The sequence below is a fragment of the Equus przewalskii genome, chromosome 12, assembly GCF_037783145.1.
Source record: "Equus przewalskii isolate Varuska chromosome 12, EquPr2, whole genome shotgun sequence".
Taxonomy (NCBI): domain Eukaryota; kingdom Metazoa; phylum Chordata; class Mammalia; order Perissodactyla; family Equidae; genus Equus; species Equus przewalskii.
This window is the reverse complement of record NC_091842.1, coordinates 30,963,524-30,979,839: the sequence shown is the minus strand read 5'-3', so window position 1 is coordinate 30,979,839 and position 16,316 is coordinate 30,963,524. Positions and strand designations below refer to the sequence as shown.

The 16,316-nt window shown below is 39.9% G+C and overlaps 1 protein-coding gene across 24 annotated transcripts in view; it reads left to right on the top strand.

Annotated features, from left to right (window-relative positions):
• The window catches only part of MRTFB (myocardin related transcription factor B), a 259,277-nt gene that overhangs the window by 184,334 nt on the left and 58,627 nt on the right, over window positions 1-16,316 (top strand). Inside the window, exon 1 of one of the 24 annotated variants that reach the window (XM_008520525.2) lies at window positions 3,940-4,792. The exons of 22 other annotated variants lie outside the window; for them this stretch is intronic. In XM_008520525.2, the coding sequence (XP_008518747.2) occupies window positions 4,672-4,792 (121 nt within the window). In that variant the 5' untranslated portion in view covers window positions 3,940-4,671. Of the gene's footprint in view, window positions 1-3,939; window positions 4,793-16,316 lie in introns of those variants that run through there. One more of the 24 variants, XM_070568511.1, reaches the window with a different exon arrangement.

Sequence of the window (16,316 nt, the reverse complement as noted above, 5' to 3'; positions counted from 1 at the left end):
GTTTTTCTCACGCTTATTAAATATCTGCGCTTGGGATAGTGGGAAAACTGACTTGATTTATGGTACTCTCTTTCACACTAAAACAGCTCTTTTGAGTGTGTGTACACACAAACACTGTGGAAGCAGATTTATCTTAGCCAAAGTGACTTTAATCGCCTATCATTTGAAATTAAATGTTACTCATGACGATAGAGCCAAATGACACTGAAGATGATATGGCATATACCATAAGGACACGGGCAGACCTACCGGAAAGCAGTTCGTGTGACAACTGTGGGCTTCTCTTACTCGGAGAGAAGGCAGGTCTCCTCCCTCCTCCGTCCCGAGTTCAATCCAAAAGACAGTATGTGGGGCTGAGCAAGGCAGCTGCCCTGAAAGTGGGGGCAGCAGTCCAGAGGAGGGCTTCAGAGCCCGTGTCGGGGGAGGAGACGTCTGCCTACGGTTTGGCTACAGCAGTGACAGTAATGTGTGAACAGGGTATCCATGAGGGGGTGGCAGAGACCATGGGAGGAGGCAAGATTCTCACTGTAGGAGAAGGGGGTTTACAAATACAGAAAAGAGAGAAAATGAGAATACCTATGGCATGGATTGGAATTGAACTAATGGTTTTCAATTTATATGAATAAACATATGTGTACATACTTAAATACAGATCTATACTTACATCTATTAATATAGAGAGACGTAAATATGTGTGTGTATGTGTATAAACTCACAGGCATATTCCTTAACTCTGTCTATGGAGAAGACCTGGGAACAGTGACACCCTAATAGTAATGAGTACACCTAGCATTCGGACCTTGGTTTCTCAACAGAGCAGGAAAACTAAAAGATGAGTTTGGAACATCTTGTGTCAGAATGCAAGAAAGTGCTCAAAGAATGATGGGGTCATGACAATAAGAAACTGAAGCCAGCTTGAAGGGACTCCCACTGGCCAAATCTGGAATAATTTGAGCATCAAAATACATACTGATAGGAGCATGTTATAACTCATTGAATAAAATAGGAATCCATGAGTCCATGCTGATATAAATTGATAACATAAACCAGATAAAGAGAATTCTTTTTCTTACAGTAGGATGTGCCACTAATAAATGGAGAAGGAATGACAGAATTTTCAAAATCACCATTTGGCAATCATCATAGTAATGAGTAATTCAGCCCAACAAAATACTTAATTACAAAGAAGAAAACTAACTTTACATTGAGGAAACCTAGCCAGTACGGTCGTAATTAATCAAAATAAACGTCATCAGTTATGAGACAAATTGAATTTGTGCACCACCTGACAGGATGCAAAGAATGCATCATTACTTCTGTGGTATTCCTGCCAAAACCTGAATCTAGTCACAGAGCCACATCAGACAAACTCAGATGGAGGGTAATACTACAAAATAACCGGCCTCTGAACTTCAAAATTCAAGGAAAGAAAAGTCAGGAAAGACGGAGGAACTATTTAAGATGGAAGAAAACTAAAGAGACTTGATAACTCAATGCCATATATGATCCTGGTTTGGATCCTTTCGCTATAAAGGGTATTGTTGGGAGAATTGGTGGCACTTGAATAGAGTCTGTGGATTAGACAGTAGTGGTATATCCTTGTTAATTTCCTTATGTTGATGGCTATTTTGTGGTTATATGGGTTATATCCTTGTTTGTAGGAATTACACACCAGAGCATTTAGGGTAAAGAGGTATCATGTCAGAGCTTACTCACAGATGGTTCAGGGAAAAAAAGCTCTGTGAATTTGAAATTATTTCAAATTTTTAAAAATAGCAAAATAAATGTTCTTTGAGGCATATTCACCACTAAAGTTATTGTTTCCTTTCAAAACTATAGAGACAAGACTTTTTATATAAACTTACAGCAGGACAGTGTGTTTCCTTATTGCGATTTTTGATGTTTATCAGATACAAGAATAATAAGCTTACAGAGGATCTTTAAAAGAGAATTGTTTTATTTTTTAACCCACTCAACACACACACACACACAAAGCCGTAAAGAATTTTAAAGTGGCCGGTATAGCTGTGTACGTACTCAGTTTCTAAACTTGTGGCCTAAAAGCAGTTGGGCAGGATTTTAAAAACAACCTCCTGAAAAAGAGAATGTTGGAGTTTATTGTTTTTGCTGTTCTTTTTGCAAAGTAATTAAGAATGGAGGCCCTGGAGCCAAGCCGCTTGTTTGGAATCCTGGCCACCGCTTATGTGTGACCTCTGACAAGGTATTTGATCTCTCTAGCCTCAGTTTTCTCATCTGTAAATCGGGATAATACTGTTGAACTCACAGGTCTGTCAACAGGATAAATGAGATAATACATGAAAAACACTTAGACTGTGGCGCCTTGGGAGCACTAAAGTTGGCTGCTGCTGTTACTATTTCAGGAAAAGTTAATGCTTTCATAAAAGAACCCTAGTATGATTATATTGGCTTCCTTCTCCCTCACTAGGAGTAGAATTACAAGGAGGCTATAAAATTTATGGCCTCTGCTGTTAAACCTGTCCCAAGATCAAACTAAAGCCTGGAAATGGAGCATATTCTAGAAGACGGCAGGCATTGTAATGCAATAGAAAAAGACTTGGCCTTTGGAGAACTAAGACTGGTTAAATTCCAGACCTGCCACTTAGACGCTCAGTGACTTTGGTCTTCACCTTGAAATGTCTATAATGTACAAATCATCATAGCAACCATAAAGGGCTGTTGGGGGGTTAACTGAGATAAACTTCACAAAACTTCTAATAAAGTGACTGACCTGAAGAATGTCCTAAAACAATGATGGTTATTTTCTTACTCCTTTAAAGGTGCAGAACAGTGAATTTAGAAGGATAAAGGCGTTAGGATTAGAAATAGTAGCAGAGCTTTTGAGGACATTTTTGAGAAGTGTGATAAGCTTGTTGCTGCTTGTTCCTGCAGAGGTCTAGACTACCAACGATGGGCTTAAATTGCTTCAGAAGGAATGCCAGTCGACAGGAAGCATGTCATGTGTTGTGTAATCCCATTCTCAAGAGACGCTGGAGAAGGGTAGATAGCTATCTTTCTAGCACAGCACGGGTTTAGTGCACACCAGCCTTGGAACCAGGGACAAAGGACAGAATCTTTGTCTAGTTCCCATCTGTGTTTAAATATTGAAGCGAATATTGATTTTTCTGGCTATAAAAATGTAATCCTTTCTTTATCCCACAGAAGGATCATGTCAGATGCACATTCAAAATGTATGTGTATATTTTCTTTTAAAGAGAAAATTGTTCATCTAAAATTAGTCACTCTTGGTCATTGATCTAGGACTTCTTTAGAACTCTGGGTGTTATCAAAAGACTTTTTCCTGTCGCACTATCTTCTGCTTTAATGCATTCACTCAGTCATGCAACAAGTATTTATTGAGAACTCCTAATATTCCAGGCACTCTGCTAGATGTTGGTTAGAAAAAAGTGAACAAAATAGATCTCTCATGGAAGAGGATTCACTCCACTGCTCTTAAAACCTCCAGTGAGCTTTATGGGAGCTCTTTGCAAAGGAGCATACTTTGAACCATTAAAAAAAAAAAATCAGATTCTTTTGGTTACAGCTATAGATGATAGAATATGTTTGGTGTATGTGAAAACAGGCTCATCTCCACGTTTGCCTGCAATCGCCGTACCTACACGTTTCCTTCGAGCAGCGTGCCTTGTGTCTAGTGGGCAGCAGTCTGTGACTTGCAGGAGAGGTACCCATTGTTGGTAACTCATGTGAAATTAAACTTGGGCTGGTCGCTGGTTGAATCTGTTATGAAATATAAGCTCTCGGTGTCTCTGCTTTTAATACGTGGGAGGAGATTTTTCCTTAGAACAATCATGGCGATGTTAACTCTCTTGAAAAGCCGACTAGTGGCTCAAAGGAAAACTGCTGCTCTGGTCTGAATTGGCGAAGGCAGAAAGCTGCAATTACAGTACATTTCCCTATTACAAAGAGCGCTGGCTTTGCCAGGGAGGGCCGGACGCAGCATAAAAGCACACCATAAAAGAACTTTGGTAGTGAAATGCCTCTGTTTTTATCCAGATATGCTGGTAGCATGTTTATTCAGTGTGGTGCCTCTGCTGAGATAAGACCCGCTTCCTTCGGATGCCCTAGACTGCCATTTGTTTAGCTGGAGAACTTAATGAGTAATGAATGTGCTTGTCTGGCTGATAGAAAGTATTTCCACAGCCTGCGGCTGTGTTTATAGAGAGGGGGAGAGAGACCACAGGCAGCAATTTGTCTTCTTAGGTATCAGCAAAGTCTTCTCTTTTAACAACTAGAGGATTTATTTTTAACTGCTTGACTCAGTGTTTGTCAGATGATTCGGACCATCAAACTGCAGATTGAAGTACCCGGCGCGGGGGAAGCTGGAATGGCAAGCGAAAGGGGGCTGGCTGGGAAAAGGGGTGGGATTTCAGCATCGTGCCTCCGTGGCTCTGCCTCCCAATGTGGGAGAGTTTAGGGCTTCCTGCAGCATGAGTGTATTGCAGGTCAAGCTGGGAACTAAAGGGTAATGGCTGCCTTCAGCTGCTTAAAGACGTGATTGCCCAGTGATTGGGGTATTGTGAGGAGGCGCCCAGGACCCAGGGACCAGAGCGTTCTGAGCGCGCCGGCCTCTGCTGTTCGGCTATTTGAGCTTTTCTCCTGCTTGATGCTGCCTGTCTCCAGAAGCCTCTCACCATGATCGATAGCTCCAAGAAGCAGCAACAGGGCTTCCCAGAGATTTTAACTGCTGGGGATTTGGAACCTTTAAAAGAAAAGGAATGCCTTGAGGGGAGCAACCAGAAAAGTCTCAAGGAAGGTCAGTTTGTCTGTGGACAGGGGCAAAACTGCCAAATTCATATTGCCGTCAGCCAGGCTGAGCGTGTCTGTCTGCTTACCATGCCGTGTGTCTGCTCTCTCTGTTCACTCACGTCCTTACACGTTCTAAGTTCTCTGAAATGAAAGCTCAGTGCTGTTCTTGGTAGCTCTTTCTAACGATTCATTAACTGATAGACTGCTAGGCATTTTGCAATAATTAATACAGGAAAGGGACTTGCAAAGCCAGTCTTCATTTCAGGAAAATCCTTCTAGGTTCGTTTTGTAGATTTTCTCATGTTCTCCAGTTTTTTTGCCCCCCTCCCACCTTAGGAGAGGCCATTTCCTTTTCAATATTATTCAAAACACTGTTTCTTTTAGGTCTATGAACATAATTCCAGGAAAATTAATTTTCTCCAGTTAATGTTTATGGTTTGTATTGTTTAAAACCAGGAAGGTAGCTGGCTCTTTCTTAGTCTTTAAATGATTGGTTTAATTGGTTATAATACACACTGCATCATTTTATTTTGTTTTACAGTTTTTAAAAGCACACTGCATAGTTTTGTGATTTTTTTTAACAAAGCAAAGAATAAGCTTAAGAATACTGTCAGTTATTGTTAGTGGCCACTGCACAGGTCCGTCACTGATTGATTTAAGAAAATGGCCAAAGGTTTGGGCATTGCTCTCCTCTGTCCTGGCATAGTGAAGTGTGGCAGGACCAGCGTGGGTGCTTTACTATAGCAGCTGGAGATCAAGGGCCATGATTTAAGAAATTCAGGATCTTCAGAGAATATGTTTTTCCTAAATTTGAGATATGAAGGTCACCCCCTTCAATACTTGTTTAATTTGAAAATTGATTTTCTAGCATTCTTTGGGAGGATCCCCCCCCCCATAACCCCTTTTCATTTTATCTGTTTTCAGCTCCTGCCATCAGCCGCCCCCTTACCTCTCCACTCGCTCTCACTGATCTTACAGAGACCCAGAGAGTAAATGTAGAGTTATCTGCCTAAGGAGCAGCTTGAGCTTCTTCCAAAAGGATATTTCTGTCAGACATTTAGAATATGAGAATGTGATGATAGATTGTTACAGATTTAAAAGATAATAAGAAACAATCGTTGGACTTGCTAGAGTTGAACTAGTTTTGAGTATGAGTAGAAAAAACATCTAGATTGAAACAAACGACACACAATGAAGTATAAATAGCTGTTGCCGGGAACCAAACAATGGGGTGGCCTCTACTTGTGCACAGCAAGCCTTGGTGTAGGTTCTTACAGAATCAGTGCCAGTGGAGTTTTTAGGACATGTTCTGGAGACGTACTGAGGGGAACTCCAATTTTTTAAATTGTTAACTTAAAAAGATTATCTATGCATCATTTAAGTCAAGTTCAAGTGTGAAGCTCATATTAATGCCATACATTTAAAACAATTTTTGTGCTACTTGAAAAACTGGAAAAGTAGAGGAAAATGGAATAGGAGAAATAAAAAGATGTTGTAACAGCAGAGTATGATAAAGGAGCATAGAAAGAAAAGATTAAAAATATAAGAGGGTAGGAGAATTATCAACAGGAACAGCAAAGTCAAGTCAAGATGATTGCGTAATGTGCAGATTCTTTCCCTGACAATCGTGACCATGCTTTCACTTTACACATGTGCAATGGTATAATGTCAAAAGAGTGAGAGCTTGGACTCCCAAGTGAGGTATACTTGGAATCAAATCCCAGGCACAGTATTTTCCAGCTTTGTGACCCTGCACAAATTCACTGCTCTGAGCCTTCATTTCCTCATTTGTACAATGAGGGCAAACAATACATATTTCATAGTGTTTTTATGAGATGCTTGGTTTAATGCCAGTTTGTCATCCTTCTTATTATTTTTTAACCCTTTGTTATGTTTTCCTTCTATTGAAAATTTAATTTTTAAAATCCTGTATATCGACAAAAGAGAAGTATTCTGTATATTACTGTCATGTAAATTCATAAGTATAAAGAGATAAGGGGAGAGAACTTTCATATTTAAAACATTTCACAGATATGATTGGATGATAAAATCCATCTGTCTCACTGCAGTTGCAGTGAACTGGGTTTTGCTTTATATCTCAACAGACTGTATCTCTACTCTTTTTCTGCTAGAGATAGGGCTGAGGGTAAAAACAGAGAGATATCAAGGGTGATCTGTTGCCTCAAAGGTAGTGACGTTGAAAGAGCATTAGATCTGGGTTGAATTAGAACGGAAAAAATAGGAGGAGAAATTTTGCAGAAAGCTGCTTTTTTGTTTGGAGTAATATGAAAATTGCTCGGTTCCTATGGAGGCTTGAAAGCCTGGAATTCAGTGTGTCACAGTCACTGCCTGCACATGAACACCAACGGTCAGCTATTAGCCTTGGAGAATATGACATTGGGACGAGCTGCTGCTGAGCCTTGCCTGCTTTTAGGTCTTGGGCCAAACCTCAGTTTTATTAATCCTTGAAAGTTGATTGATATGGCAGCCGTTGTTCAAACACTAAAACGCCCTGGGGTCTAATTAGATCCTCTGCTGTTTTGTCAAAAGAGACAAATCTATGACTGACTATTAGTAATGTCTAATGGTCTATGCCTCATGGGTTAAGGGACACTAATTTAAAATATTTATTATATTTCACATGAACAGTGTTTGGTTTTCTACTCATTTTTGGCAAAGTTGGTTTTCGTATTTGTTTGTTTGCTTAAAAGAAGAACCTCTGGGGGTTTTTTGAAAGTCTGAATCATGTTTCCAGGTCTGCAGGAAGGATAGTTCTGGTCCCTCTGGTCCTGCTCCCACAGCGCAGCTTAGGCTCTGGGGGTTCAGACGTTCGTCCACTGTGAGGGGCTGGCGGCCACTCTGCCTCTCAAGCACTTGCTCCGTTCTTCCTTATCCTGGGATGTTTGAGAACTCCTGTTAGTGTTGACAGTGCTAGTTAGCTGAAATTATTATTCAGGGTAAAAGCAGACTTTGTAACCAAATAGTCAGAGGTTTCAAAAGTTTCTGTGACACCTTAACAAGAAAATTTGAGAGGAAAATGCTCCAGGTGCCGGCCGCCTGTGCATGGTTGTCCTCAGTACCAGAGGACTGTGTGGATAATAAAGCAATATCACCTCACAGCTTTCTCAATGCTTCTAGAAACTTTTGATAAATACCAACCCATGTGTGTAGTTGAAGAATTTGATTATTTTCTGCCCTGATGAGAATAGCAACAAATGTCATGAATTCTGATCAAATTCAAAATAGGGAATTTTCCTTAGACTAGTCTCTTTTGTCAAACCAACAATAGGGAATCTCACCTTTTGACTTATTCACAAAACAGATCATTTTCTATTAATGTTCAACAGATTAAATTCAATTTCTGTTTCTACAACTGAAGAAGGATATTACAGATCACTGACTTGCCAGCTTAAGAATTAATAATTAACACATTTTGAGAGAAAATCAATTAAATTGAGATGATTTAATTCAGATAAGTGGTTTAACATGAGTTGTTATTGAGATCATGAATCATAATACCATTGCTACCAGCTAGGTATAGCCTGTGTTCATCAAAGACAAAATGGTAGCCAATGGATTTGAAAAAGAAAAGTCAGTGTTCAGTATACAGAGCTCTCTCACGGTGAAAATGACATACTGCAGAAGGAAAACTGGGCTGAGTATTAATTACTTTGACTAACTGCTCTAACCAACAATGCCCAAACTCAGTGTTTTAACCAATCAAAGTGCATTTCTTGCTCAAAACATAGTCCAGGGTGGATTAGACAGCCATCCTGGTCAGCTGTCCTCCGAGTGTGACTTGGGGATCTGGGCTCCTTTCATTGTGTGGCTCAATCATGAGTGTGTGTGGGGGGTTACAGATTTGAGGGGACTGCATTCCCAACTCTGTCACAGGCTGGTTAATAAGAGTTGAGTAAAGTCTCTGAAATTTTGTGGCAGATTACGTAGTAGAGAGTGGAGTAGAGTAATGTGGTGTACTGGGACGTGGCTATGGTAGATCTGTTTATGAAAAAAATGCACATTTGTCAGAGACATTCTGAGTAATCTGACCTGGGGAAAATAGATTAAGTAAATACCTTTATCAAAGCACCAAAACTTTTTTAAGTGGTGGAAATTATTTCATACATACTCTACCTGCACTGTTCATTAGCCACATATGGCTGTTTAAATTTAAATTTAGAATAATTAAAATGAAATAAAGTTTTTAAAAATTCAGCTCCTAGGTCACGTGAGCCACGGTTCAGCTACTCCGTGGCCACACGTGGTTAGTGGCTGCTGTATTGAGCAGGGCCAATTATAAGACGTTTCCATCACTGCAGAGAGTTCTGCTGGACAGTGCTGCTCCACACTCCTCCTTCACGTCTTTCCCAAATGTTGCTCTCACACCAGCTCTGCAGCTCAGAGTCTCTTAAAACCTAGTCCCTGTGCTCTTTCCTAAAGAAAGTCACTTGATCCTGTTAGCTAAAAATAGCAACTTCTCTGCTGTGTATTCCCAATAACTTGATCTGCATCTCTTCACGGCATTTCCCCTTTGGCCATTGTGCCATCTTCACTATTAGACCATAATATTTTTTGGAGATAGGATCTTTGTTTGGATCATTTTTTACCTCACCCCCAGTGTCCTGCATCTCTCATAGACACATTATTATTATTATGTGGCAAGTGTTTAAAGAGTATTATACCTCTCCCTGCTTCTGAAGCAGAATATAATTTGAATGATTACCTTCAGATATAATACATAACCCAAAATGCACAGAATGATCCCTGGAGCATTAATAGATTACTAGAATTGTTATTTATTGTTTGATTTTTGTCAGCTGCCACATGCAGCAATTCTCCCTTTTCTAATTTGCTGCTTCTGATCTTCTTTAAAGTAAGGAACATATTAACAAACTGTGAAGTGGAATCCTGATTCTATTGCTGATTCAACTAAAATTTGTTGAGCCATAGTGGGAGAAACAGACAAATAGACAGCTGAAATAAAGAACACTACAAAGCCTGCTTTAAGTAAAGCACGTGAATTTTGCAATGTCTATTTTTATTTCTCTGGGAATTTTTTCTTTGTCTTCTGCCAATGTTGTACATAATTGAAAGTGTTATACAAGTGAAGTGTCACTAAATTAATGTTTTAAAAAAATAAATTTGAAGAGTAAGATATGCCCATAATAAATTCAAATAACATACAGGTATGAAGGAAAAAGTAAAAGAGTCTTCTTCCCAGATATGATTCAGTGTTTCTTAAAAATGAGTACGTACTACTTTTGAGATGAAATTATATAATAGAATTTTTTATTAAAAATAGTTTCGTTTGGCAGATTTTTTTAATTTTTAATTTTTTTTATTTTTTGGTGAGGAAGATTGGTCCTGAGCTAAGATCTGTGCCCATCTTCCTCTCTTTTGTATGTGGGATGCCCCCTCAGCATGACTTGATGAGCAATGTGTAGGTCCACGCACAGGATCCGAACCCGCAAACCCCAGGCCGCTGAAGCAGAGTGCAAGAACTTAACCACTATGCTACCTGGCCAGACATTTGGCAGAAATTTGAGTGCTTCTACACAGCATCATGCAAGAGGTTGAAAAGATTCACGGAGCTCACAGCCTAAAAAGCTAGAAACTGAATCATAATATAGGAGTTAAAATATGCACACACATAAAAGAGATAACAGGAAACCCGTATGTGCTTTGGTCCAAATGAGTGAGGATTATAGACGGAGGGCCAGGCCTCTCTCTTGTGCTCCAGACCTGTCTGATCATCCACATCCCTGATGTCTCCAGTGGCCCCCTTACTTCTTCCCATGAAACATGATCCTCCAGCATTCCCTGTCTCAGTTAATGGCACCTCTGTCCACCCACTGGCTCATCCTAGAACCTAAATGGGAGTAATCCTTGACACCTTCCTTGACGTCCTCCTCATAAGCTATTACCACATCCTGTTACCAAATCTGTTCATTCTGCCTTGGAGATATTTCGTTTATCCACAGCACTGTTTCACCATGGCCACCACCCTTGTCCAGGTCTCCTTCCTCAGATAGAGTCTTTACAGGGGTCTGGACTCAGGTGGAAAGAGAGCTTTCTCCCCAGCCACGCTGGCCCCCCTTTGTTGAGGGAGGCCCTGCCTCTGCCTTCAGAAACACGTCACACTTCTCCCTCCCTCCACTGCTGTTCTCTCCCAGAATGCCTCTCCCTGCCCACCCCACCCTACCCTCGCCCCAGTGGCCTGCATAACTGCAACTCATCCTCTCATCTGCATCAGCATGCACAGTTGCCTCCGTGTTAGGAGAGCACGCGAGTTATGGCAGCTCTCAGTTCTCTTTATGTTTGGGTGGGCAAATGGGCATGTGCATGTGTGTATGTAGGTATATCTATGTCTGTATACAGATATGCGTGTGTGTGTGTGTGTGTGTGTGTGTGTGTGTGTGTGAGCGAGCCTCATTTCTAAATCCACAGAATAGGAAGAAAAACCAATATATTGAGCCAGGATCAAGTGACCTCTAGAGAGCAGCTTGTGCTTACTGTTCTAAGAAAAACTGGAGGTAAATAATATTCCACTTTTTTCCTTTTTCATTGTTAATTGTCCTTTTATTCAGAGAGCCTGCCTTAGGAATTTACATTAAGATATTTCAGAATGTTTTTTATGACATGCATTTTCTCATGTTAGAGGAATTAGGAAAGAACTTTAACCTGCCCCTGTAGCTGCTCACTAAAATTCTAGTAAAGTGGTAGAATATAGAATTTCTGATTGCCCCCAAAATAAAAAAATAAACATTATCTTCTTGTGGAACCATATAGGGTGAGAAACCTAGAAGTTCGAGTGTAGAGCCAGCACCATCCTACAGATTAAAAATTAATTGTCTGAAAAAAACAAATCAAGTATTGTTTTAACCTTTTACGTTGCTGGTGATCAGGCAATTAGGTCAATGATTTTGCTTTTGAAGTGCCTGTCATTTGTGTTATACTTCCATTTATCCCACCGTGTACATTATTTCCACTGCTTTTTAACCAAACGAGATTTTTTTAAATGTATATATGTATTGTATCTTCCTGTGTGTCTGCCACAGGCTAATGTTATCCCTGCCATTCTGTACCAGGCTCCCTGGCTTTGTATCACGTTGTCATACCACGAGAAGCATCCTTTAAATTCATTTCAACTTTTGACAAAAAGGAGAAGGGAATTTGTATGAAGGTATGATCAGTTTAAAGAAACATGCCCCATTTTTAGCAGTCAGTTTCCATGGTAACAGAAGCAGCAGCCAACCACAGAGTTATCAAAGTGCCTGTAAATTTCCAAGGCTGAGTGTTAAAAACACTGTCTTCCTGACCTCATGCTGCAGATTAATGCAGGGAACCTACAGTGTGTTCGCCAGGACCGTTAGCAGTTTCGTTTGGACTTCGTTTTTGCTTTTTAATTCCTAATAGAGAGTAAATGCCGCCTTGTAGACTGTGACCTCCTTACCAGCGAGGGTCAGTGGTTTAGAGTTCTGCAGTTTGTACCGCCTGCCTGTTGCCGCATGCCCCCCGCCCCAGCCGACTTCAGAAGGACGCAGTAGACTTTCTGATATTGGAATGATAGGCAGTATTTCCTACGTAGTCTGAGGCCTAACTTTTTCAAACACTGATTTGCACAGGTTTTTTTTACTTAACTTGGTGTTCTCTTTCTTTTTTAAATGGAAAATAATCATAATATAAAAATTCCTCATCACAGTGCTGTTTGCTCTCCTTAGCATCGGAGGTTGAGACCCACGTGCACATTGTGACTCTGCTTTCGCTCCAGACAGGAAGTGGTGCTGGGAGTTTGCTTAATCAGTGCAAATAGCACCGCTCTTATAGGACAAACTGCCATTTTATTTTTGGCCTCTTTGCATTCCATTTTTTAAAATTACTTAAAGAAGAACTTGATTTTATAATTGGCAAATTAGACCCCTGAAAATACAACTAAAGGTCTGTAATCTTTCGTTGCTACTTTTTATCATCTATGAGAGTACTTAAGTCCTTTTTCTCTTCTTCAGTGCAGCATGAATGTCACATTAATTGTAAGTAGAGATGAAAAGAAATTAGTATCTACCAGTTTTTCATGGTCTTCTTTACTACTTTGTCCTTAGCCTTCCCTTTTTAGTCTTCTTTTACCTTTCAACACAACATAATCAGATTTTTGCCTTCTGTTCTACCACCTACATCATTTAAAAATACCCGAGCCTCAAATTCATACGACGAAGTGAAATAGTATTGGTTCTGCCCCGTGAGAATCACTGTCCATAAAAAATCCTTTTGGTGATTTATTCTTAAATTTGGCTTAGTAGTCTCTTTCTTAGAAAGGAATAACTCAGTTATATACTCTATACAACTCTAAGTATGCAAGTTATCACAATGTTGTGCAACCGTACCTCTGCCTAGTTCCAAAGCATTTTTATCACCCCAAAAGAAAACCCTGTAGCCGTTAAGCAGTTATTCCAATGCCGTTTTCCCCCCAGTTCCTGGAACCATCAATCTGAGCTCTGTCTCTGTGGATTTACTAATTCTGGATATTTCACATATATGGAATCATATAATATATGACCTTTGTACAAAGCTGCATCTTTCACTTAGCATAATGTTTTTCAGGCTCATCAGCATTGTAGCACATAGCAGTACTTCATGCCTTTCAGTGGCTGAATAATATTCCATTGTATGGATGTACCACAATTTTTTTATTCATTCATCTGTTCATGACATTTGGGCTGTTCCTACCTTTTGGCTATTGTGAATGGTGCTGCTATAAACGTGTGTGCATGTATGTGTGTGAGTACCTGTTTTCAATTCTTTTTAGTTCACCTAGATGTGGAATTGCTGGGCTGCAACTGTTCTTAACTAAAATTTCATATAATGAGCTTTAGAAAGAACTGCGAAGTGTTCTAATTTTGTATCTTGTGGTCTTTTTCTCTGATAAAAATGATATAGTTCAAAGCCAATGAGTGATTTGCCAGGTTGCTGACTAATTCTCTCCCCCAAGCTGTTGCCATTATGAGTTGGAGCATTTCAGTAATAAATAACTATGTTTCTCTTTTCAACTTGTTCTACACAGTCTGCAATGATTGTTTCAAACCTCCTTCACTGGCCTCAAAACTAACTTTTCCTTCATTCATCTCACTTTCAACAGATGACCTTTCTTCCTCCTTCTCTGGGAAAATAAAAGCCATCATTTGGGAACTCCCTGGATGTCCCAGACCAAATCTATAAACCTACCTGCAGCTCCGTCCAGTCCTCCTTGCCCTCCTATTGTGATGGAGGAAGTGTCTCTTAACAAAGGCTGTCCTTGTATGCTCTGAATCCCCTCCCCTTCGAGGGACCTGCCCCCTCTTATTCTCTCATTTGTTCTCATTCCCATTCATTCCCATTCTCTCCTTCCCCCTTCCTCCCCTCCCCTCCCCTCCCCTCTCTTGCTCTTCATCAGTTATAAACTTTCTCAAGTATGTTTCAGCTTGAAGTTCCACACCCCTCAAGCCTTTCACCTTCTCTCTCGCCCTTCGTGGGCAACATCTTGAAAGCATTGCTTCCATTAATGTCGTTCACGCTCTCGCCCGACTTTACTCCTTAACTTCCTCCAGTCTGACTTCCATCCATCACTCCGAAAAGTAGCTCCTCTGTGTATTAAAACAGCATTTGACCCAGCTGGTCATGACTCCTTCTAGAAAAGCTTTTGCGACGTCTTCCAGCTCCTCCTCCGTAGGCAGCTTCCTCTGATTCCCTTTGTTGGATCTTCATCCCTTTGCTCACCTATAAATGGGCCTCTACTCCTTGGCTTTCCTAAGAGCAGAGTCCTGGGCTGCTTCTGCCTGCTCTTCCTCTGTTCTCTGCCTCAGCAAATTCCATGGCTTCAGGAACTGCATAAGTGACAACTTCCAAATTTCTGTCTCCTGCCTAGACCTACCTTCTAAAATCTTCAGCTATATTGCCACTTGTCACTTTGACATCCCCACTTCCAATTCAAAAATGTCCGAGACTGAACTCCCTACTGGCCAACTTGCCTCAGTAAATGGTCTATCCAAGTGCTTAAGCCAGACACTCAGGAGTCATCTTTGTTATTTTTCTCCTTCAAACACAACATCTAGTCCCTTACCACATACTCTTGATTTTATTCTAAATACATATCAAATCTGTCCATTACATCTCTCAGCTGTGTTGGAGTTGAAGAAAAAAAATGAAGTTTCTACCCTGAAGCATCAGAAAAATGCTACCAAATTTCTATGTAAATGTGTGGTTTATAAGAGAAAGCTTAGCCTGAGCTTCTGTCAACCACTGTAAATATCTCTGCATTCAGTCAGAAACTCGCCCCATCACCCTCACTAATTCTTTTGATATCTTTTGGTCCCTTACTGCTTATTAGTTATACCAAACTTTACTATTATTTTGGCATGATAGTGCCAGTGGTCTTAGGTGAGAGGAAATTAATTTAAAGTTACCTTAAAACATGATGCTGTACATTTTAGGGAAGGGATAAACAGAAAAGTACTCTCCTGTGAGTGGGAACATGGATTGGTGTGGCCATTGGATTGCAGTGTAGCCCTATCAAGAGTTTAAATGCATGTTCTGTTATTAGAAATTTAACCTACAAATAACATCAAAGGAGCCAAAAAATGAATGAGGATAATCATTGCAGCATTGTTTATAATAGCAAAAAATCTAGAAACTTAAGTATATATAATTGATACATCCATATGTTAGATATAGCCATTAATAGAGACAAGAAGAAGAATGAGCTGGATTTCATGTTATTTTTTTTAAAATAAATTACCAGACTGCATGACTAGTGTGATCCCACCCATGTATTTCCTTTGCATATTTTATATTTAATATTGCCAGAATATTCATGAGACGTTCTCCAGAGCCATAGAAATTTAACAGCAGTAACCTTTGTGGAGAACGAAAGACGTCTAGGGTGGAAGGGACTGACTTTCACTTGCCTTTTTTATATGAATGTGCCATTTTTAATTTTGACAAATAAATAGAAAAATTTATAGAACATGAATTTTTAAATACAGGTATTAGTGGTCCATATAGTGGTGTATTTCTGAGTCCCAGGCTCAGAAGGAAACCCTTCAGGGTGTGACTTCTTACCCTTTGACTGCAAAATAAACCGTTCACAGCAAAGAACTATAAATTCGTGAATCTTTGTGGAATTACATTTTTAAGAATCCTGTTGATAATGGGTAGGTTCTGTATATATGGGGGCAGAGTGTATATGGGAAATCTCTGTACCTCCCTCTCAATTTTGTTGTAAACCTAAAACTGTTCAAAAAAAATAAAGTCTTTAAAAAAAATCCTTTTGTTTTCATATTTGAAAAAAAAGGTAGTAATCTTCACCAGGCATCTAAAGTAATAATAGTGGTAGTAGCAGTAATAATAACCACCACCACCTTTTAAAACATTTATTTTTAAAGTAAAGGAAAAGTAGTTCTTCGATCTTTTGCCCTTTCAGTATAAATCCTCTGAAGATGTCGTTGGCCCTCACCTGAATAAACAAATGCAGATGTGCAGCTTACTGCTCCCCTGCTGCT